The sequence below is a fragment of the Henckelia pumila genome, chromosome 2 (assembly GCF_033568475.1).
Source record: "Henckelia pumila isolate YLH828 chromosome 2, ASM3356847v2, whole genome shotgun sequence".
NCBI classification, from domain to species: domain Eukaryota; kingdom Viridiplantae; phylum Streptophyta; class Magnoliopsida; order Lamiales; family Gesneriaceae; genus Henckelia; species Henckelia pumila.
The window spans coordinates 134,892,787-134,916,438 of record NC_133121.1 but is presented as its reverse complement, the minus strand read 5'-3'; the positions used below and the strand labels follow the sequence as shown (position 1 = coordinate 134,916,438).

At 34.6% G+C, this 23,652-nt stretch overlaps 4 protein-coding genes across 7 annotated transcripts; 1 reads left to right on the top strand and 3 right to left on the bottom strand.

Annotated features, from left to right (window-relative positions):
* The first annotated feature begins 2,705 nt into the window (after positions 1 to 2,705).
* On the top strand, positions 2,706 to 6,078 carry LOC140882993 (ethylene-responsive transcription factor-like protein At4g13040). 2 transcript variants are annotated; one of them, XM_073289274.1, is made up of 7 exons: positions 2,706 to 2,838; positions 4,141 to 4,240; positions 4,335 to 4,465; positions 4,873 to 4,954; positions 5,205 to 5,379; positions 5,540 to 5,661; positions 5,745 to 6,078. In XM_073289274.1, exons 2-7 carry the CDS (start codon positions 4,198 to 4,200, stop codon positions 5,858 to 5,860), a joined length of 669 nt encoding a protein of 222 aa, XP_073145375.1. In that variant the 5' UTR covers positions 2,706 to 2,838; positions 4,141 to 4,197; the 3' UTR covers positions 5,861 to 6,078. The 2 variants fall into 2 exon arrangements, with proteins under 2 accessions (XP_073145375.1, XP_073145376.1); XM_073289275.1 differs by having other exon boundaries at positions 2,708 to 2,838; positions 4,181 to 4,240.
* A 695-nt stretch (positions 6,079 to 6,773) lies between these two features.
* On the bottom strand, positions 6,774 to 12,284 carry LOC140881401 (uncharacterized). Of its 2 annotated transcripts, none has more exons than XM_073286685.1 (6): positions 12,132 to 12,284; positions 10,528 to 10,781; positions 10,327 to 10,384; positions 8,692 to 8,798; positions 7,940 to 8,177; positions 6,774 to 7,059 (listed from the first exon to the last, which is right to left on the bottom strand). In XM_073286685.1, exons 2-5 carry the CDS (start codon positions 10,750 to 10,752, stop codon positions 7,941 to 7,943), a joined length of 627 nt encoding a protein of 208 aa, XP_073142786.1. In that variant the 5' UTR covers positions 10,753 to 10,781; positions 12,132 to 12,284; the 3' UTR covers positions 6,774 to 7,059; position 7,940. The 2 variants fall into 2 exon arrangements, with proteins under 2 accessions (XP_073142786.1, XP_073142788.1); XM_073286687.1 differs by lacking the exon at positions 12,132 to 12,284 and adding an exon at positions 12,003 to 12,115.
* Positions 12,285 to 14,244: 1,960 nt separating this feature from the next.
* On the bottom strand, positions 14,245 to 16,488 carry LOC140884289 (uncharacterized). The gene has a single exon (XM_073291003.1). It carries the CDS (start codon positions 16,076 to 16,078, stop codon positions 14,294 to 14,296), a length of 1,785 nt encoding a protein of 594 aa, XP_073147104.1. The 5' UTR covers positions 16,079 to 16,488; the 3' UTR covers positions 14,245 to 14,293.
* Positions 16,489 to 17,878: 1,390 nt separating this feature from the next.
* Positions 17,879 to 20,939, bottom strand: LOC140880003 (RPM1-interacting protein 4). Of its 2 annotated transcripts, none has more exons than XM_073284035.1 (4): positions 20,716 to 20,939; positions 18,880 to 19,479; positions 18,421 to 18,603; positions 17,879 to 18,333 (listed from the first exon to the last, which is right to left on the bottom strand). In XM_073284035.1, the coding sequence occupies exons 2-4, from the start codon at positions 19,336 to 19,338 to the stop codon at positions 18,310 to 18,312; spliced, it is 666 nt and encodes a 221-aa protein (XP_073140136.1). In that variant the 5' UTR covers positions 19,339 to 19,479; positions 20,716 to 20,939; the 3' UTR covers positions 17,879 to 18,309. The 2 variants fall into 2 exon arrangements, with proteins under 2 accessions (XP_073140136.1, XP_073140135.1); XM_073284034.1 differs by having other exon boundaries at positions 18,880 to 19,434; positions 20,716 to 20,938.
* Between the last annotated feature and the right edge of the window lie 2,713 nt (positions 20,940 to 23,652).

The window sequence follows — 23,652 nt, the reverse complement described above, 5'->3', positions numbered from 1 at the left end:
GTGCGCCTTTTCGACTGGATGAGTCGCGTCTGTTCGACTCGTTGAGTTGTGTCTCTTGGTCGCAATCATTAGTCGCCTATATACTTTTCCTTGTCTGCAGTCGAATTAATTCTTTTTTATGCCATATTACGCTCCTGATTTCCTCACTATCAAAGTTTTGCCATATTTTTGTTCGCTGCTTTCAAGAGATTGTTGTGCTGATATCTCTTGTGTTGACGTTGTATCTTAAAGACGATTATTGCTGCCGTTAAATCACTTTAAATAGGGCAATTTCGTCTTGCGATTGTGAGTAAAGTATTTCGGATTCTGGAAACAGTAACAGGAGTAAGTCGAGGCGAGAGTATCTCACATGGAGGCAGTTGAAGAAGATGAATCTGGACCGTTACATCGGTGGTTGAGATCTGGTGTATCAAATATTACATCCAAGAGATGTGGTCATCCAAAAGAAATGTGATCTGGATCGTTGATCTGGAGATGGACACACAAGATTTAATCCTACAATAGGATGTCATCCAGTGGCATTAATGAACCAGACAAGTTCAAATCTAATGGATCAGATTGAATCTCATCTAATGGACATGTACACTTATATGCGAAAAGACCTCTTCAACCTTTGAATATCTATATATAGACACATATGTGTGAATGTAATAAGTTAACTCAGTTTGGAATTTCAAAAATACATTGATTTTCGTTCACTAATCATTTTACCGCATACATATTTTGTTTATCATTCCAGAAAGTTCAAAAAACATCATCAACGTTCGACGGATTTTGTAATTTGGTATGCTCCTACCACAAAACGCAAATCGTTGTATCTTGAAAGATGATTGTTGAGTTACAATAGTACCGTGTGTAGGAAAAATTCGTCTTAAGGAGATAGAGTCCAACTCTAGCCTCAACTTAAAAACATTTCGTTCGTGTCCTGTCTCATTACATGTTACAACATCTGTCAAGACATAAACTATACAATTTCATTTTGCACGATTACTCCGAACCCAACAATTTATTTATTAATTGAAGTTCACAAATTAACTACAGTTAGAAAAATGAAGTTGATTAAAATTACTTAACTCCTTGCACAAAATTTGAGAATTATGCATTATATCATCGAATAGGCATCCATACAAAAATCGAAGTACGAATGTTCGCACCTGAAAGAAGTGTATTAAAAATTGCTTTGCTATTAAGGGAGTGTTTGCAATAGATTGTGCTTTTTGTAGAAGTGATTAATTTATAGATTATAAAAAAGTTAAAGAAAAATCAAAAATTGGTAATGCTTGGAAACAAATGCGAAAATCTAAAAATCAAAGTTGGACAGTGTTTAATAAATAAGTGATTAGAGTGATTTTAACAATGACCTTCTTATTAGAATCATTTTTGGAGAATCATAATCACCACATGACTAGATTTTGAATTTCAATTAAGTTAATCATAAGCTAACACATAATCTAGGTTTAAGAAACACACAAAAATGATTTTTTAAAGTCAAAAGCTAACAATCACTTTTTTAAGTGATTGCAAACACTCCCTAAAATGGTATAACAAATTATTTATGGATTAAAACACGCAATATAATTAATGGACTAATAAAGAAGAAATAGTAATGAATAAGGGGTTTCATTAGCATACAAGTTGATTGATTAATTGAGGACTAACAAAGAAAAAAATGATTCCAGGGAACAAAATGCAGGAGGTCCTCGATGAAAAAACTTCAAAGCTGAACTCAATAGTTACTCCGAGGAGCTTTATCGAAAATGGAACGTGTTTATGCATAATGAGATCATAACTTGAAAACGAGAGAGTATTTACTATTTATACATATTTCCAGGAGGCTCAAGGGCTATGGACTCTTTATAAATAAAAAAAATCTTAGAAATTTTCAAGCGTTGCGGGTTCGATCCTCGTGTGGAGCATATTCTCTGTTGAAATATTGTGGGGTATGCTCTGGGTTGACCATGTTGCTCCCTCCCTCAGTTCCCTGCCGCTCGTGCACATCTCTCGATTTAACCTCCGTATGAGCCAATGTGTTTCTGATTGATGGGATTCCCTTCGGGATCAACTTTGGATTTTAATAATTAATTTTTTATGATTAAAATTGGGAAGGATAATTAAACTGATCTTGAACCTGAAAATAAATATCCAACTTTAAATGCATTGTTGGATATTAATCTAAACTCTAAAGATCCTCCAAGTTTGTATTAAAAAAAAAAAGAGCAAGGATAGATTGGTGACTTGGTGTGGCATCACGTCACCATTAAGGTTAAAAACAACGTTAATCAGTCTAAACTCTGCAAATGACTTTATAGTATATAGATAATAATTTGAAATACATAGATAATATTATAAAATTTAATTCCAAGGAGTGAGCCAAACACTATAAAGTTTACCATGCATACATATATATATAAATATATTCGAGCCAAATGATGGAAAAAAATATCATTATAATTCAACTAATTGAATTAAATTTGAATCTAAACATTGGGAAAAAAAACTTCCTTTTACATCAGTTTATTCATTTTTATTATCCTTAAAAAAATAACTAATACCTAACACAAAATTTTATTTTAGAAAAAAAAAAAAAAAAAGATCAATAGTCAAAATTTAGTAAATGATTTTTTTCACATGTAATTGATTATTACTTACTGCTAATATATGAGAAGAGAGGGCTAATAAACAAAAGGTGGTAGATGCATGAGTAAAACACCAACTACTCTCCCTATCTCTCTCTCTCTCTATACCTATTCTAACCAGTCACCACCTTTCCTTTGTAATCCAACCACGAAAACCTTGTCGCCTTGGTTTCTACGCTCAATCATCAGAGGATACTTTCAGGTATTGTTACTGCGGAAAACCTCGTCTCCTTTTGATGGGTTATTGTGATATTGGGTCTTTTTTTTGGTGAACAAAATGTTGATAGACTGCTGCCTCTGCATCGGTTGACTTTTAGTTTCTGTGCTAATTGGTTTTTTGCTTTGTGGGCTCTCCCAAAGTTGGCAAATTTGTGTGTTTCGAGAGGGTTGGCATGGGATTTTCGTCATTTTTCCTATCTCGGTCCTTGTTTGTTGGAGAAGTTTTGTACGGGTTTTGTCGGCACCGGTGGTTATTTGTGTTGGGACAGGGATTCCGCCGTTCCGCGGCGGCGGGAACTGGATACCTGTATTCATGATCGGAGTCTATGACTGAAGGGTTGCATGAGGCCCACGTGAGGATTGTAGACCCACCCGAGTATATATGGAGAATCAAATTCCAGTCTTCATATCGGATGAATTAAGATTAACGAAGAAAGACGGAGAGGATATTACAAAGTTTGATTACAAGATAATGGCAATTTTGGGGATCAAGTTCTTAAAACAGAAGAAAGCTGCTATCTTGACTGTGATTGTTACTTTGATTGAGCAAACCTCCAGCTTGACTTTAAAATACGATGCTAAATTTCTGAGGTTATGTGATTTATTAGTTGATGAAGAAAGGAAAGAGGATAATTAATTGAATCTTCTAAATGACGGGGAAACTGAGCGAGAATTTCACATTTTTATGACTTCTGGGAAGATGGTGGATGGTAGAATTGACTTGCGATTCTTAGTAAATACTAATAGATTTGGCATCAATGCAGGTCTTACTTTATTACGATTCTTTTGTATTGGTTATCCTTCTACCAGTTTTAGGTTTGCCTTGAACTTCAAGAATTCTGTACGATTCACAAATGCATAGGAGTTGAACTGTTGGTTTTAGATTATATAAAAATCATAGTTGCGGGAGAACAGGAATTGTGATGTCATCATGCATTTTTGGTCAGATGGAAAATGTGGTCTGAATGACATGGAAAATTATGTCTCTCCGTTTAGTTCAACCTACCTTAAGGGTATTACCCTAATAAGAGCTCTAACCAAGTTAAGGAAGCATAGAACTTTGTTTCTTGTTAACATTTGTTTAAGGAAAATTTGGACCATTATGTACTCAAATCCTCATTTTGTCAACGTTTTGTTTCTTTGTCATTTGTTTAAGGAAAATGTTGGTTTTAAGGAAAGTTTGGACCATCAGCAGTTGATGAGATGAACACTTCTTAATTTAATTGCAATTTGTTGATACTTGTGATTAACTAACTATGTTCTCCATTTTCACTGTCCCCAACAGAATAAGGTCCCATTAGCTAAGTTATTGCCGTGTCTTTTAGGAGGAAACCACACAGGCATGGTCAGCATCCGAAGACGGAGACTATTAGGATTGTCTTCTGGTATTTCATGCTATCTAATCCTCTTAAAATTTTAAAGTACCTATGGGCAGCCTATTCAAAACCTCTTTTACTTACTCGTTTCGTGACTCTCTAGGGAGGAATCCTGTCTTTGCTCCATTTCCCAGAGTTTTTGATCATGGACCTACTCCCGAAACTGGTGTGGAGAGTGCAAGACCAGGCAGTGTTCATCCTTTCCTTTCAATGAATAATGACATGCCAAAAGAAGTAAGAACACAGTTCAACATGCATCTTGCACTTCCATGTATGTGATTCCCAATATCTTCTTTGACATTATTAACACGAGTAGTCCGTTTTTTTTTTTGGTCATATTTGGTTTTTGATTGAATATTGAGTTATCTGGACATTCAAAGATTGGAGCTTTTTCTTTCGTAATTTCTGATTTTGTCTTGCTGCATTTGGCTAATTGTTTAACAATTAGTCTCAGCTGTTGCATAAGTTGTATTAGTTGAGTCAAGTTCGAATAGGTAGGAAGGGTTCAATTATCCATCCACAAATTTATATGCTGTGTGTCATTTCCAAGATGTTGCTGTGCTTTATATTTATAACTTTCACTTATTTGAAATGGAAATTCACTCACCGAGTTACAATTTCTCATTTGTCGCACCAACTAGGAATCTACCTTGGACAATGGGACTGGTTCTTCAAAGTCATCCTCCATTCTACAAGAAGACAACTTCTTTCGGCAATTCCCTGGTTTGTGTTCATTAAGTTGTGGTTTCTGTGTGTTGTCATGCAACAATTTTGACCATTTCTGCTCAAAAGTTTTTCCAAATAATATCATCAAGATTTGATGATAACTATGCGGGAGGTTTATATATGTTAGAATATTCTGATTCTGATTCAATCTTATATTATCAGTGTCAATCTTTTATGCTCACGTTGTCTGACGATCTAATAACCTAGTTTGGTGTCATTTTCATGCGATAATAACCTACAATTCCAGAGGTCAAACGCAGAAAGAGGCACAGGAGAAAGCATGTCGAGAATCAAGAACCATGTATCATGAGAGGTGTTTATTTAAAGAATGCTAAATGGCAAGCTGCTATTAAAGTTGACAAGAAACAAATACACTTGGGAACTGTTGGATCTCAAGAAGAGGCTGCTCGATTGTACGACAGGTATGTGATATCACGATCTACAACCCTCTGGAGCATTCAACAGTAACTAGAGTCCGGTCCCAAACCATAATATAATCTGAACAGTCCACTTAATTCTACTCTCAATAGCAACCATTGGGACCCTAGATGTATATAAGAATGCATCTTCGTGAACTTGAAGGGCTGCATTTATGTGTGGGAGGGAGCCAAACTTTGAACTCTCGGAGGAAGAAAAGCGGGAACTCAAGAAATTCAAGTGGGAAGAATTTTTAGCCATGACTCGTTCTGCAATTTCTCACAAGAGTAAGCCAAGCAGGCCTGTAGAATTTCTCAAATGATTCATCAGTGATACAATCTTGACAAATGGATTCTTTTTTAACTTTCAGAGGTTCAGAGACGAACTGGCCATGGTTCACAGAGAAAACACCAAAACATTGATTCAGAAGGCGAGCAAGAACGCAGTGTTTTTTCCACATCAGAAGATGAAGCATTGGTTCCTTGATTTATTTCTGTTTTTTTTCACTCCACGGCAAAGGTGGTACCTTACTCGCCTCTGGAATAATTAAATTCTTGCATACATATATTTTTGCATGCATCCTGCAGATCGTGTAGAAATTTGCTTGAAAAGGCAAATTGCTATGTTTGGTTTGGCAGCATAATTATTACATTATTGAGTTGTTCTCCATTGTTATATAATGATGATAGGCTATCATTTTTCAATTTCTTTATGTACAATAGTTTGAAGCAATTATTGTATCATATATAAACGAATAAAAGAGGCAAGAGTGGGTTCCAATGTTATGACAGCTGCAATGTCTTCATATTCCATATCCTAACAAAAACAAAAAAGCCCTTTTTAACTCCAAATAAATGAACGAAAATCATATATGAATTTGCATAGCTTAATTTATAATAATTCGAATTTATTATATATATATATATATATATATATATATATATATATATATATTTTAAAAAACGATGGAATATTTTTTTTTTTAAAGTATGACTAAAAAAAAGTAAAAAAATATAGTTTTGGTACACCGACTTCTCGATAAATAGATATATATCAAATTATGGAAATAACTTTCGTGGTCTTACATTTGGTGTTAAAAAAAAAATCCATTTGCTGTAGAATTAGGATAATACTTGTTAATATATTATATATAATGAATTCTGAATATAAGATAAGAAATGTTGTTTTCTCTTAATTTTATTTTATATCATAATTGTTTTAACAAAGTTGAATTCGTCAACTACCATTACTAAATAAAGAAATATGATGATTGTTCCTTTATCCTCGGGAGTTTCCTGCTAACCAACTTTGAGCCTCAAATATGATATTTTCAAAGTGACAATTAATCTATAAATAATGGAAAACCATGACATTTTCACAAAGATACTGTGAAACCCTAGACTCCAAACATAAGATTGATACTCGCCAACTAGCGATTTGGACAAAAACAGAGTGCAATTATAAGTTGAGACCAAAATTCTCTCCGCTGTCCATTAATCAAAGGTCCAAGAATCTGAAGTTAAATATTCTTCGATAAAATTATATCAATGGTATAATACACAGCATGGAAGAATAAAATCTCCAGTGTCTTCCCAAAACAATTCTTCCATATATGCATCATCTACGATGGTTTCCAGAAAGATATTGCACATTTCACTTCGAACCATTAAATCTGCGAATCAATACTGTAGCATGCCATGAAAGGCAACACATCAGTCCAGAGCAACAGTGAACTAAAAATCTCAAGATTTTGACTCAATTCACCAAAGACTTGATATGTTAAAGATTTTTCGCAACAATAAGAACAGTCAAGAATGTAACATAACCCAGTTTCAATGCCCCAATATAGAAGTCATAACAAATTAATCTAACATAGTAAGAGTTTTTGCAACAATAACAGTCAAAGAATGTAACGTAACCCAGTTTCAATGCCCCAATATAGAGGTCATAACAAATTAATCTAACATAGACATTCGCACCCAAAACAATTGTCTGAAGTATCTGTTGAACTTCTACAGCATCAAAATATATAGCTTGTTATTTCTGTAAAATTATATCCAACTCCTTTGAGGTTTGTCGAAAATTTAGAAATCTCTACTTCGTGAATAACAACTATCTCCCACCAGGCCACAAGGAAATTCAGTCCCATCATGACACCAAATGGCATTTGACATCGAATAATCCCTCCATTTATTTATTGGCATTGAGCAAACATTGTGAAGTAGACAATGGATTGCTCAAGGTGTTCGTTTTGCAATCAGCAGGATTTCTGCCATGGCGAAAATAATATGACAAAAATAAACTTCGGGATTTAACGTAACAGCCAGGATGCCAACTAAACTTAAAAATCTAATGATGCCATTTATTGGTTACCCAGGGCAGTGCGTGAATCTATCAGCAAGAGCAAGCCTGAAGGAATATAACTGAACAAGTACAATCACATACTGTGCTAAGTGGACCACCCCCACCCTGTAGCCCCAATGCAACTGAATAACAAGCAAGCACACACACACACACACACACACACACACAGAGAGAGAGAGAGAGAGAGAGAGAGAGAGAGACCTTAAGTACTGTTTGTGGCAGGAAGATATATTCTAATTACGTCTTTCATAGTGATTTTCCTCCTACAGGTAGGGCATTTACCCTGAGCAGCTATGGCAGCTTTGATGCATGCTTTGCAAAAAATGTGACCACACTTGGTGGATGTCTCCTCAACCAATGTGCCCATGCAGACTGGACAACTAAATGTAGGCTCCTTTGGTGGCGGTGGCGTCAATGACACTCTCTGTCCTCTGTTTCTCTGAAGTTCACAACCATAGCTAGTTAACGTAAGATATTGATTTCAACACCCAAACCTCCCGGCTCCCAGGAAGAGGAAACATTAGACAAGAATACCGAAGGAACTTAAAGGAGTCCAACTCAGCAAACAAGAAGTTTAAAATTACATTCATCTTAGCAAGACAAAATAATACCATGCAGAAAGCTAAACCTACAGTGCTTAACAGCAAAGACCTTCCAAACAAACATGATATGGTCCAGAGCAACAGGAACAGTCAGGTCATACATAAAAATACCAAACCGTACAGGCACTGGACACATGCCATGAGGACAAATCAATAGCTGGTCAAAAGCTAATTAGTCCAACATTCATTAGAGTTAATGGAAGTGTGCGATGAATTCAAAAAGAATACACACGACAGATAATCATCACATGAATAACTACAGCTGAGATATGTTAATACGGACAAACAAGAAAAAATAGACCATTAAAATTGGCAGATGCGGGTGCCCTGCATAGAAAAAAAATATGTTACCATGGAATTGGAATTGGAATTGCTACTGCCTTCTAGATTTATGTAGAAATCGCAAATTGTTTGGCTTGTAGGAAACCTTGCGCGCTTGTTGCGAGATGGTCTTTCTTCTGAAACAGTTGTTATGTCATTAGCACACAGTTTCCTCTCATTTGTAAATTGGAGACAGAAGAAGAAACCACAGGATCACTAAAGACAACAGTATAACATCAGAAATGCAAAGCATAAAATGGTGAACTAACTTCAGATACCAAATAATTGACCGAGAATAGACATCCTCCTTGAAGCATAGGGGGCAATATCAAAATTCAAAAAGCAACTAGTTCAGTTTCTGGTTAACATGTCTTGGCTTGCAATTTCTTTCAAACCATTGACATTATTATATTGCTTCAACTAGTCAGAGCAACAAAAAAAGCAAAACAAAGATCCAGCACTAATGTAAAAGCTACCACATGCAGTATTGCCTCAGAAAATCTAGAATGGACAATAACTAGAAAAGCTGGCATTTTCATCTCCAAATAAAGAAAAAGTTAATAAAGTGGCAAAGATAACAAATCTTTACACAGAATTCACAGACGCCACTTCTCCAAACCACGAAGTTATATAAGAGCACACTTGAACCACAAAGCATGGATTAGTTCTAAAGAATGCTTTGAAAAATCAAAAGAAAATCAATTTTTTTCTACTTATTTTGCTTGCACTAAAATTTTATAAAGGTTTCCAAATCTGAAGAATTCGAAAGGTTTTGAGCAACAAAACATCATTGATTTCCTCCACAAGGGATGAGCATGCAGAGGGCATCGGCAGCGAAACAAAGCTGGATTGAACCAGTTACTTAAGCATGAATTGCGTATAATCATTTATGATACGATTTATCAAAATTGACTGAATTCACTATATTACCAAGGCAATCCCTTGTTTTTATTAAAATAAAAAACAGTACAAAAAGGTAAAATAAGAAGTGGGGGAAGAGAATTTGAAAGGGTAATTTTCAACGTTGGCCAGGAAATGCCAAAACGTATGAAAAAATCATCACCGATCTTGAGAATGGTAAAACCACATGTTTATGTTATTAAAAAAATTGTTCGTGAAATGTGATCCTATTTCATATCCACTTCCTCAACGACTATCTTAACTGAATCATAACAGATTGAATTAATGATATGAAGTTCACATTCCAGCCCTAGATTGAAGTTGTTGAGAATAATATAAGCCATTGCCGAATCTATAATTTTATTCTAAATTCGAGGAAACATTCCATTATGTCTATCCTAGTACATAGAAAACATATTCAGGCTTCCCAAAAGAGTTCTCTACGGTATTCTCTTCATCCATGTTTCCCTTTTCCATAATTTATCTCAAATTCTCTACGTTTGCCATGGAAACAAACATTTATGCGATACACGTAGCAGGGATGCCCCAACATCATTCATATGTTTTTTGAGTCCATAATTTTTGAGTCCATAATTAACAGAATCATCATTACGGAATGGGGTATTCGGAAACAACATTATGCTTCATGTCAAAAGAGAATGTTTATTCAGAAATTTGCGACTCAACCTAGCGCCCTTGCAAGATCTCCAAATTGGAACGAGATAGGCCATAAATAAAGATGAAAACACAGAAAGTAAAATTTACCAGATTCAAGATCAACCACAACAGTACGTCCATGATTCCTTCTAGAATTGTTTTTAGCCTGTGTAAAAAACTCACACAATTACTGCATGATTATACTAATGCATGCAAGAAAAAACTCAACTAAAAACTAGAAGAGCGATGAAGACAACAATGACAAAGAAGAAGGATAAGAAATTGTATGTAGTAAAAGATATGCTATACTTCTGCAAAAGCCCTCGGGGAAGATATGATAACATCATCATCATCATATGCATCCAGGTCGATTGCAGCAGTCAGTGGTGTGTTTCCCTGGTCCTGAGAACTTGCTTGATTTGAAGTCCCCTCCTGACCACATGGCATTTGGGGCACAAGATTAAGATCAACATCTAACATTGGCTTCCTCCGTCTACCCCTCGTATACCTCCTGACTCGATCCTGGCTGCTCATGTTATACGTAATCCAAGCACTCGAATCTCCTAAAAGTCATCCACGTCACCAACTTAAATCAAATTATTGAAGTATCCACAGAATGTTGCGATAAGAAAGATTAAAAATGTAATAGATTATAGATAATAATTGATAATTAATGAATCAGAAAATGGTATATATTGCAAAGTAAATCTTATGCCAGCTCGGTTAAAAATATTCAAGCACAAAATATTTCTAACAAAACTTTCAATTTCAAATACAAACATGAAGAAGTCTAGCATAAAAAGGAACTTCCAACTTCTGTATTTTAAAATATGTATCTCATTTGTATGATTTGATCTCGCATTACTTCTCAAGTAAAGGTTGACTCAAGTCGCGAGGAAAGAAAAAGAGAAGAGACTTAATTTCAAAGATGATAAAGCCAAGAGCATCTAGCATCCAAATCCCATTGAATAAATAGAGACCTGTGGATTCCAAGGGCTCATAGGTCCATGCATTTCAAGTCAGATTACAGTATTGAAGGAGACGAAAAGGCCTTCTAAGCATGCATCAAAACTAAATGTGCCTGTGTCACAATGTCTCTTGCGGATTCAATCATTGTTTTCGCACATGATCGAGGTAGACCATGATATACAAAGACAAACAGCAACTTAACAGCTAACAACTCCAAATTATACCCAGCTAAATTCATCAGCCTCATCTCCTTCAGACTTAATGTTTATACACAAGTCGTCACGTTTTCAACTTGACACAACATCATCTTCAAACAATTTCATTATAGTTTCAACTCATACAAATTAAAAGGATGCAACCTTAACCAAATCTAAATTTATCTATTTTAACACACGCACAAATCACAAGTTACACAAAAAATGAGCACTGACACAAAATTTGTCTTGTCTAATCTTTCACCAAAAAAACATTAAAAAATTGTTAAATCGTCGTCAAAAAATTCCATTCTCTTAAAAATAATGGTCGCAGCCAGAGCGAGCCTTTCCTAAAAAACAGGAGCTCTATTTTATCAAACCACAAAGGGATTTATCCGAATTTGCTAAAATTTCGTGTCTAACCCAAAAACCAAAAGGACAACAAAAAAAAGGGCTAATTAAGCCGACATTTTTTTTAAAAAAAAAACCCTAAATTGGGAAACTAATTGGAAAAAAAAAAAATTGGAAATTGACGGGTTCGACAAAAACTCATCTTTGGTACCCATTGCAGACAATTACACCGAAAAAAAAAACACAATCGGTGAAGAAATCACAACTTACAACGATGAACTTAAAAATTCAACATTCATCCGATCAAAAGCACACGTAAAGCGACTCCGAATGAACAACAAAAGGAGAAGAATTTTTTCACTGATTAAATCGAAATGTAGCGAGAATCGGAAATCTAACCTGATTTTACGGAAGTTTTAAATGAGACTGAAGAAAGATGGAACCGATTTGTGCCACAATAACACTTACAGGCTCAACTCAAAGTTCAAACTCACGAACCCCAACCCACCTTATATTACAAGTTTACAACGAACCGCCACCCCCGCTGGCGTCATGGCTGACGGTATCCGCACCAGCACTCGGCCGGGTCCGGTCTAAACTGATATATAAATTTTAGCTATAATATTGTCAATTATCCAGTTAATTTCAACAAATTATTAATAATTAATCTAATTGGTGTCAGCTAACTTGACACTATATATACAAGTGAGACTAGGTCTGTCAATTCGGGCCAGCCTGTCCCACCCTCACCTCGGTCCATCATCAGGCGGTTCGGCCCGAATGGGTCGGGTTTAGCATCAAACCCGCCCCTAGACCCGCTTAAACGGGTCCACAAGCGGGTCTGGAGCATGACTCGAGTTTGGTCAAACCCGCCCGGATCCGTCCCACCAAAGTATATATGTATATATAAATTTAAAATATACATGTATATATATAAATATAAAAATATATATATAATATAGAATTATATTTTTTTGCTAAATAATTAATATATTATCCATAATTTGAATGTATAATATTATTGGATTGAAATGAATTTATTTTATTATGATAGGTTTAGTATAAAAATGTATCATTATAATGTTTTTTGGCTAATAATTATTAATTAATTACAAATTGATAAATTAACTTGTGAGAATATATTTTTTTTGTCTTAATAATTATCAATATATATTTAAAATTAAATTTAATGATTTTTATTAATTTTTAAACTTTTAAATTTTTAAATTTAATAATTTTAAAATTATTTAATTTCTGACGGATCCAATAGGTCTAATCCGAATTGGACCCGCCAGGTTTGCAGAATGGGGCGGGTCCAAAGGTAACCCAAGACCCACCCCGTTGCCATCCCTCCGAATATCCCAGCTCCACTTGCCAAAAATTAAAAAATATGAATTTTTGAAAAAAAAAATCATACTTAAATAATTATAAATGATATACAAATTTAAAAATTCATTAAAAATAAATAAATCATTATAAATAATATAAAATTTTAAAATTAATCAATCAAACATAAATTATAATAAATCGAATAAATCATTTTAGAGCTTATAATCATTTATAAAACATTTCAAATAATATAAATTGTTCAAAATTTATCAATACAATATAAATATTCAAAATATTAATTATAATATAATTTTAAAAAATGTAAAAAAAAATTTTGATGGGTCAGCCCACCCCGACATGTGGTCCGAACGGGCTATAACCCGTTTCGGACAGCCTCTTAACGGGCCGCCAAAATCATGACCCAACTCATCATTTTTTAATGGCGGAGCGGGTTGTTTCGACGGACCGAACTCGAATTGACGGGTCTATGTGAGACCATAAATTTTATGAAACAAATATTTTTTACGATGATAAAATATTATTTTTATTGTAAATAAAGGTACAATCATGAACTATATTATTGTGCTTACCCTCAAAAAAATATTTATATTGGTGTGCTTGATTATTATATATTATAAATAATTTTAAGCAATAAATTCGATAATAACAACAATAAATATATATTATTTCACCCCGCGTTAAACAAAAAACCAACTTGAATTTTGATAAATTCAAATTCAAATAAAAATTTATTCAAGTCGATTTAATTTGCGTGCAACCTAAAATCGATAATTTTGAGATTACTGATTAAATACCAATGCAATTTATTATTAAAATGTTAATGGCTTTTTTGTAAGTTAAGCTTTTCAACACTTGGCATGAGCTCAAACTCGAACAAATACTCTTTCGATGAAAGGCAAACGAGAACTTTGCTTGATCAGGCATTATCTAAGCGAGACTGTAATAAGTATATATGTGTGTATGCGCTCGCGTGTGTCGATAGATGCCATCGACCAAGAACAGAAGCACCATCTGAGTGAAGGTGGCACTCGATAAGTGTAAAGCAAATGATGTTACAATCATGACATAATGATATTAAAAGACTGAATGATGAACAAGTTAAATTAATCTTAAAAAAGCATTTGTTCAAGTACACAACAGACATCTATCTATGAATAACAGAATCGTAGTAGAAAGAAAAATAAAACCACAAATAGATTTGAGAAAGCTCATCACAGAAGGTTTTTTGTCAACCGAATCATGAATGGATTTATTGCACCTGCCTCCAAAACTATCCAGGATGACTCAAATAGCTCATGAAAATACTCAGCTCCAGTCTCCTCGGCAGCACTTCTGAAAGCAATTCCGAACGCATTTCCTTGAACTGCTCCTAGCCGAGGCTTTCCACAGATACCAACGATTAAGACCTTGTGGTCTTGCGTGCAGCAAATACATATCAAAGGTTTCATTCTCGCTCCCTTCTCACGTAAAGCATCCATCAGAAAGTAGCCAAATTTAGTTAAGGATTGAGGGAAACACAGGAGCTTTGTATCTGCAGAGTCCTCGAGCTTCACCCACCGGAATTTACTTCCACTTCTTATCGAACCTTTCTTTGTTATGGCTGTGCTCCCAAGCCTAAGAACCGCCCTTTGCACCTTAATAGCCTGTCGCATTCCTGTTTCAAGCTTGTCAAGATTGCTTAAGGACAAGGAATCATAAGCTACCCCAAATTGCTTGGAACCGGAGGAGCCATCTGCTTCTACTGATGACTCTAAAAGAGCTGTCACCCCATACACAACATCTGCAGCTGATACTTTCGAGCTATACCCATGAAACAGTAAGAAACCTCGGAAATAAAAATCAGTGAGCCCAAACTCTGGTAAATATTGTTCAAACATATCCTTCATTCTGTGTTTTATCTCTACGCTCATGTACTGAAACTGCTGTTTGCACTCATCCCGTGCAAATCCCATCCGAGCTAAAAGAAGCTGCATCTTTTTCAATCCATTGTCACTCCAAGTTTTCAACTTAGTAGCTATGTAGGAAGAGCATAGCATTGAATCAAATAAGTTCCATTCTTGTAATAACATCAGCCTTGGCTCATCCTCATAAGCAATTCTAGAAGAATCAGGCGCAGCAACCTTTGTGCCATCCTTGAGAGTGATTGATGTAACAGCATTCAAATTTCCTGAGCTGTTTATGTGTTGCTCAAGCTCCATCACCCCGGCCTGGTATCTTTCATCTGTTAACCTCTCGTGTACAAATTGGTCAGTCAAAGCCACACAGGCCAACCAAAGCAACTCATTTTTGTTCTTTCGCAGTGAGTGTGAGAGATCGTACATCAAACACCCTGATGGCTTCCCATGGAAAGTTCCCATAAAATAGTACTCTTTCTTCAACTTCCTAAAAAGCTTAACTGGGTCGTCTATGTTTTCTTGTGAAACTCTCCTTTTCTTTCTGTTCCGTGCCCCACCCTCTTCCTCACTGTCACTCTCATTATCATCTTCGCTATCCAAATCATCCTCAACTTCGTCGTCACTATCCAATTCGCTAGCATTAGCCAGAGCCGATACATCAAATTCATAAGCTAAATCAGCTTGTAGCTCATCATCTTTCGTGTAAAGCACCACCACGGAATCATTTTGATCGCTTAAATTGTGCAAATGTATAGGCCTATGACTGTCTACAACAAAAACACGAGCTAACGGTCCAAGTTCTAGAACCCTTCTAAGATCCCTATGGCAACCCCAGTTTATCAACAAAATGGTCATGCGATCATCTGACGAAGAACTCAAATTAGGTCCCGCATAATCGTGAATTTCCTTGAAACTCGAAACTGGGTAACACGCATACCTAATCGAATCCGATTCGAGAACATGACACATGATTTTCAAAGAACACAGTGAATCTACATCTGAAGTCGAGGGGAAAATCAGCAAAGGCGCGGAGGAAGCAGATGCTAATGCTGATTCCTTTAATCTCGTATAAAATGACTCGATGCTTTGCTCCCTCACCATGCTTTTCCCAGCCCAAATCCCACCAAAAATCAAATCTTTTTCCGGGGAAAACAAAAAGGATTTTGTTCAAACACCAAAATTTCGCATCGGCATTGAGTTAACTACTCAGATCCAATCAGAACGGAGAGTAGAAACAAACAACACAGCAATAACTCATGTTTATTTTGCGGAAGACTACGAAGAACATAATAGAGATTGATTCACGGGAAGTACCTGAAAAGCAGATTTAGAATTTAGATGAGGATTCATTCATCCATGGCAGATGCTCTCCAATTGCATAGGCGGGCAAGAGAAAGATTTGAATTGGTTTAAATCTCGTCCACAATTTTCGTCTCAAGTTTCAAATTTGAGAGAATTTTCGGAATTTTGAACGGCCGCCAAATTTTGGCGGTGCTGTGGGGGAAAGACGAAAAACGCCCCTAAAATAATTTCACGTAACTTTCCCATTTTGGCATTTTATTTTATGAATGAATTGATTGTTTTTTGTATTTTTGTTTTGTATTATTGTAAAAAAATAAAAATAAAACATTGCAGAGATTAAAAAATATGAGTTTGTTTTTACTTCTGCTAATAAAAAATCATTTTTATTGAACGTTAATATCAGATATTCTATTTTATTTTATATATAAAATATCAACTTTGAAGCACCCAAAAGTTATATATCCAAACAAGTCTCTACCGCCTCTACACACTGGGGTGGTTTAGGTGGGCTTTATAAAGAAATGATATTTTTAGAGCTTAAATTAGGGATGTATACGAGCCGAGCCGAGCCGAGCCGAGTCGAGTCGAGCCGAACTTTTGAATGTTCAAGCTCGGTTCATTTATAACCGAGCCGAGCCCGAGCTTATTTAACGAATATATTCATGGCTCACGAGCTTATTCGAGTTTTTATCGAGCCTAAACGAGCTTAATATATTTAAACTATAAATTTAAATTTCATTAAATTAATTAAAAACTAAATTATATATTTGAAAAAAATATAATATTATTATTAAAATTTGTAATTTTATTCTAATAAATTAATTTTTATAGATTTTTCAATATTTTTCATAAGTAAAGTGTAAATTTATAAATTAAATATCAATACTATTATTTTTTCGTCTAAGAGATGACTTACAAGCTTGTTAACGAGCCTGTTCACGAGTTAACGAGCTAACGAGCCGAATATTGTAAAGCTCGAGTTTGGTTCGTTTGCCTTAACGAGCCTCATTAAACGAGATCGAACGAGCTTTTAACGAGCCGAACCCCGAACAACTCGCGAACTGTTCGGCTCATTTACATCCCTAGCTTAAATTAGGTTTTTTTTTTTCCTTTTATACTTGAATATAATAATAATAAAATATTAATATGCTAAATTAAAGTTTTAGCTCAATAAATAAAATTTAATGGTTGTTTGGATTTTAATCTGTAATTTACTAATTTATATTTATATATACAAAATATCAGTTAAAGTTCTTCCACAATTTTTTAGAATCAAATCAAATATTCAAAATTGTAGAACATTTTATGTTCTATTAAACAACTTTAGCTGCTTCTTTGTGGTTTAAAATGCTTTCAATCGGCAGAAGTGATACATATATCAATAAAATTCATAATAAGTTGAGATGAACTTTAAATTTTTGAAAACATTTAAAATCAAATTCAAATCAAACTCTCTCCTCCAACGAAATCAAATCTATCAATCTACACGCAACATTAACAATTGATACGTTAAAAATATCAAACGGAGAAACTACCATTGTTCGATGAACAAACATCATTGATAACTGTGAAAAAACATGTACTTGGATTAAGTACTGGTAGAGCTCAAACAAAAATATATTTAAATTTGAATGATCGTGGATGCATCTACAACTCAAGTGACAGTAATGCAAGTTCATAAAGTAAAACCAGACTTGGTGAAGATTCACCATAGTTTGTCAAAGCAAACAAATTGAAAATTGGATGAAAGAATCTACCTACTAACAGTTGATATCTCTCTTTTCAGCTAGAGTAGTACACAAGGGGAGAAGAGCGGAGTACACGTAATCACCAGAGATGACGAAAAAGAAGATGAAGATGAAATCATGAAGATGCGATCTACAAAGACCAAGGGTTTATTGTCCACAAGAAGCACACTAGTTGTAACTGAAATAATACGACCATGTTTGCATCATAATAGCCTTTCCGAGCTAATTTACACCATAGAATACCGTGAACTCTTGCAGCAGAAAACAATGAAATATCTAATTTTACCACCAAGGGCAGCAGCATCTCTGCATTGAAGACAGCTGAATCAGTACTTGGAAACATTCAAGAGCGCCAATAGAATGTCATGTGTTAAATGATGCTGGATAACTAACCTTTGGTTGATTGGATGGTTGACCGCGCGTCGGATAAGAGGAATGTCTAGGTGTGGTCGACACGTTTCCAGGCCCTGCATTCCTTTCCTCCCGAACTTTCTGGAATATGTCCGTAAAATTTTCTGCAGACTGAGGATCATTCTCCCATTCACCAAATCTAGGAACTGCTGCGCCTTTATCAGGCTGCCAATTGCAATGTACACAATGAGAAAGACCCATCAAATAAAATTGTTTGGTAAACATAATTTGGCAGTAGCCAGAGCATAAGAACCACAGGCCTTTCACACAATGAGAGTTCCATCATCTATGTGATGGTAAAGTGAAAGAAGAGAATGGTTCTTGAAAGGTAATAAACTAAAAATAATCTTCATAGTTTCCCGCTTCACTCCAAGTATATACTTATTAGTTCTAGCAATATATATTGAATACAAAACAGCTCACGACAACTTAGCAACTTACACTGTCATCTCCAAGATTAGCTTGTCTCATACGTGATTTTCCAGCGGTGCCTTGACTACCCTCATAATTCTTTCCTTCCCAGCCTTGAGGTCCGCCGACTCTTCCCCCTACTTTTGCCTGCTGATGAAGTGGTGACCGTTCAAAGCTTTGATCGGATCCTGCACTAGGCAGTTGGGACCGAGCTTGCTTCGGTCTATGGGTACCATAATTTGAGTCACCAGCAGCTTTCTGATTCGTATTTTCATACCGAGCAGGAGGATTGCCAGACTGCCTGAAATCTCCGTCCTCCCTGGCTACACCATGTTGGGGCGAAGGCTTAACTGCTCCCTTCACAATAGGCTCCTCAGGTCGAGTTCTCGGTCTTGATGGAGGAACATGAGCATTAGCAGGAGCAAGAGGCGAAGAGTCCGCGTTTTCGAACATCTCAGGATTCTCCTGGGGATCGTTTGGGTTGATCATCTTTCCACCTTTAGTTTTTCTTGCTTTGTCAAAGTAAACGGTGTAAGGAACACTGTCTTCACTTTCCCAGTTGCCGAATTTTGGCACATTGGCACGCTAATTTCACAACAGTAAAAGGGTCATGCCATTATCTTTTACTAACTGCAGAAAATAACTTCTTACACGAATAACTCGAGAGACATGTTTCCAGGCAACAAAGAAAAGAAACCATTGTAGTACATTACTACATTGGCAGAAAAATAGAATACTTATAAAAAAGAAAACACACGTGTGTTGATTTACTAATGCAATTTGGGCAGATATCCCGGTATCCATATATTTTTAAGGATAATATACCATTATGAAATCTATATTTCATGTTTTAAGAGGGATAAACCCGAGAAAAGCACACCCACACATAACGCGAAAGAGGCACAATGAAGTTTTTATTTAACTTATAAACAATGAAACACTAGCTTTTCTAGAACTAAATACTATCCATTATCCCTCAAATTTGACAGAACTGTTGCTCAAGACTTTAAGCCCGAGAAATGTTGCAAATGATGTCCCTTGTTTTAAAGGCTTCGATAATTTTTTTTTTTCAAAGTTATGTTAAAACAGTGGACTAAGTTAAGCCCCAACATCCCGCAAGAACAATCATAGAAGCATAATTATAAATTTTTGACCACCATGCTACTACTTCGGCTAAAAAATTGAATCATAATGATATTAACTTCGCGAAACAAATATCAAGAAAAGCACGGTGTCATGTGGAAGTGGAAGTATGCATTCAAGTCCAGTGGAATGATGTAAAAACCAAGCTAGGTTTAAGTTGATTATTTATCTCAACCAACTAAAATGGATTAAAATTCTTAAAATTTCTCTCAACGTTTGAAGTTTCAACAACCAATTAATCTGTAAACCAATCCTGCCGCAGCAAAATCAACATGAATCAGGATCCTTTCTGCAAATCATTATTCAATTTCACCTCCATTAAATTTTCTGCACTCAGTTTCACTGTTTACATTCTGCACTAGATCTATTGACTACACGACTTTCGTGTTCAAATTACAATTCAATGAAAGCAACCAACCAGGATTTACATGTGCAAAAAAAAAAACATAAACAGAAAGAAGCAGACTGAAAAAACAAGAAACAAAAAACCAATCAAGTGCAACAGAAAGAAAGGACAAGCTGCAGGACCAATCAAGCTACTTTTTTTCCCTAACAAATATTCAATTCAAGTACTTATCATAAGCTAATAATTCAAGATTCAAGCTGATTTCCAAAATCATCGACCAATCAGCATCATAAGACCAGCAACAAGAAGAAAAGATTGAAACTTTACATCCAAAAACACGACCAGAAAGCAACCATGTACAAGAAATGTAGACTTACAGACATCTTTCTTCAGCAAGACTTCTGCGGTAAAACCCAGAAACAACACGAAACAAGTAAGCAAACAGCACAAAGATCAAAACACCAAGCTCCCCGAGAAAATGAAAATGTGAAGCCAAACAAAATCAAAGGGAAAATTGGAGGATGGGGGGAGAGAGAGTGACAGAGAGAGAGAGAGAGAGCAGATGCAAAGATTGAAATTAATGATGATGAGGGAGAAGAGAAAAAGAAAGAGGTGTGTTTTATGATAGAATGATTGACCGGAGCCACCGGTTACAGTTGACTGTTGGAATGCTTTTATTTCTATATGAACCAAGTCTTTCTTTCACTCGTCTAACTTTTGAACTCGTCTGGCTCGTCTATGAACAGTCAAGCAGACACGCCCCCAAACCGAAACCGGTGATGAAGAAGAAGTCTTGATTCAATGTTCCACGTTTTATTAATCAATTCATTCATTTCATCCAATTTAATAATTGGCTATTGATTTAATTTTATAAATAATTGATTTATTTTGTGGAAAAAAAAATTTATCGGGTCATAGATCTAATATCTTATGATTGAGATGTCAACAATATATCATTAATTACGTTCATGTGTAAAGATATGAACTATTTGATACATGATTTGGATATTATAGGATAAGTGGAGAATTTTGTTAACCCTTCAGATTATAGGATGTAATTTTTGAGTGTTTTTTTTCCTAAGGAACAATCCATCCAAATATTATATTTCACTAGTAACATTTTACATCTTTTTTTGTGTCATTTGATCCACTGTGAGGTAATATCTCAAAAGCATGATTGAATAAGTCATTTGACTCATTTCATTGTGTACGAGAGTGTGAGACATCATAATGGTGCATGCAATATAGTACACGACTTGAGATTTGAATATACGTGATTTAGGTGTAAAATAGATTTTGCCTGATTTTTCTTGTTTTTTGTGTGTATTTTGAAATCTTGATTTGAGATGGAACGTATTTCGAAGGTGAGTTCAAAATTGTGTTAAGACGTTTGATAAATCACAAATGTTACTCCTCATTTTTTATTTTTTATTTTGACTGGGTGCTTAAATTAAAGCAATCATGAACTTGAATTTTAAAATGAAAAAATAAAAATAAAGAAAGTGCTGTTAAGACTTTCAAGCGCAGTTGAACTTTCAAATTCAATCAAGTTGGTAGGTTCAACTTGTTCTTTGGCATGGTGAGATAATGTGGGAATTGATTAAAATAATACTTTAAATTTCATAAAATAAAAGCAACAAAATATATTTATTTGATTTTTTTTATGACGTGAAAATCCGTTATTATTATCTATATTGCGTATTTGGCAAATCTTTGGGCTAACATAATAGTTTACAAATCACGCAAATTGGGTAAACTGCATTGGGTTAGCGTTAAAACTTGAACATACGACTAACTATCCAGATAAAATGTTGACAAAGGGAATCAAACTCCTAACCATTTATAACTTACATACTTCATCAACTCGGAAACTCAATAATGAGCTAATTTCTTCGAGTTCTTATGCGCACGCATTAGAGAGACATTTGCTTGACTTAACCTTCTCAAGTTCAATTAATTATATGCTAATTAAATTATACAAAATAATAGTTATTATAATATTAAATTCATAAATTCATGCACACTTGTTTACTTTGTACTAAGCACGTTCAATCTGTTCACACTTCACACCCACACAAATACCTCTGTCATGTAATTCATTCTATCTTGAAGTATTCAAATGTCTCAATAAACCTTATTTAATCGTTTCGCTCATTGGTGGATCAAGACAATTGAGAAAAATAATATTAAACAAATTAAAATGAACTTTAATGTTTTTCCAAAAAGGCAAACACTTGTATGCAACCGTTGCCCGGGTCATATTCGTGTGACGGGTCTCTTATATGGGTTATCCATTAAAAAGTATTACATTTTATGTCAAAAGTATTACTTATTATTATAAATATGGATAGGGTTGACCCGTCTCACGAATGAGACCGTTGCACAGGAGTGTTACTCTTCCAAAAATTGGGTTTTTGTGTGTGTGCGTGTGCGTGTGTGTGTGTGTGATTAAATGTGACCATTGAATAATTTTTCGTTTTAATAATTTTTCGTTTTAATATCTAGAATATGATTAAATAGATCCATTATTTATATATTCCAAATATTGATAGATTTTTGTGAGATGGTTCCATAAATTTTATATCCATGACAAGTCGACCTTCCTTATATTTACAATAAAATATAATATTTTTAATATAAATTTAAATAATAATATATTTCATGAATCGAGTTGTATAAGAAATTCATTTCACGAATTTACTCATCAGACCGTCATATTAGAGTTTGTGCTCAAAAATATTGACTCGAAATAAAATATTTTTGGTTCGATAGATTTTAGGTTTTGTTATTTGTGGTAATTAAATTATTGATTATTAGTTACACTGGCACATTAATCATTAAAATCACTTAATTATATTGATACATATAATCAACTTTTAGTTTGGTTCAATTTCATATGAAACATACTTTTCTAGCCAGCTATTAGAGTAGTTAAAATATTTTAAAAGTCATTCAATTGAATGTCAAACAAAGTGGTACATGAGAGCGATGAAAAATTATTTAAAAAAAGTTATTTTACACGTATTATGAAATTTGTACATCAATTTGTACAATATAAAAAATTCAATACAAAATTTCATTTATCAAAAAAAATTTTTGTTAAATTGAATGCAAAATATCATGATATAATAGCAAAACCTCACGATATATTTATTATAAATATCGATCAATATTTTTCGTACCTCTAACCTTATTCATTTAAAAAATTATAAAGCATAGGCTCGAGCAAATTGCCATATTTTCATTTCGTGGAATTCAATTTGGCGGGCCCCTGATTTTATGTATGTTTATATATTTTTATTGGGGAATTGCAA

Bases quoted from the DNA above. Each gene is read 5' to 3' on its own strand.
- LOC140882993 (XM_073289274.1), top strand. From the start codon at position 4,198: ATGGTCAGCATCCGAAGACGGAGACTATTAGGATTGTCTTCTG. The intron at 4,241-4,334 runs GTATTTCATGCT...GTGACTCTCTAG, and splicing joins ACTATTAGGATTGTCTTCTG to GGAGGAATCCTGTCTTTGCT. The intron at 4,466-4,872 runs GTAAGAACACAG...CGCACCAACTAG, and splicing joins ATAATGACATGCCAAAAGAA to GAATCTACCTTGGACAATGG.
- LOC140881401 (XM_073286685.1), bottom strand. From the start codon at position 10,752: ATGAGCAGCCAGGATCGAGTCAGGAGGTATACGAGGGGTAGACGGAGG. The intron at 10,385-10,527 runs GTATAGCATATC...TTTTTTACACAG, and splicing joins CCCCGAGGGCTTTTGCAGAA to GCTAAAAACAATTCTAGAAG. The intron at 8,799-10,326 runs GTAAATTTTACT...CAACTGTTTCAG, and splicing joins TGTGGTTGATCTTGAATCTG to AAGAAAGACCATCTCGCAAC.
- LOC140884289 (XM_073291003.1), bottom strand. From the start codon at position 16,078: ATGGTGAGGGAGCAAAGCATCGAGTCATTTTATACGAGATTAAAGGAA.
- LOC140880003 (XM_073284034.1), bottom strand. The intron at 18,604-18,879 runs GTAAGTTGCTAA...TGCAATTGGCAG, and splicing joins CTAATCTTGGAGATGACAGT to CCTGATAAAGGCGCAGCAGT. The intron at 18,334-18,420 runs GTTAGTTATCCA...TCTTCAATGCAG, and splicing joins AACCATCCAATCAACCAAAG to AGATGCTGCTGCCCTTGGTG.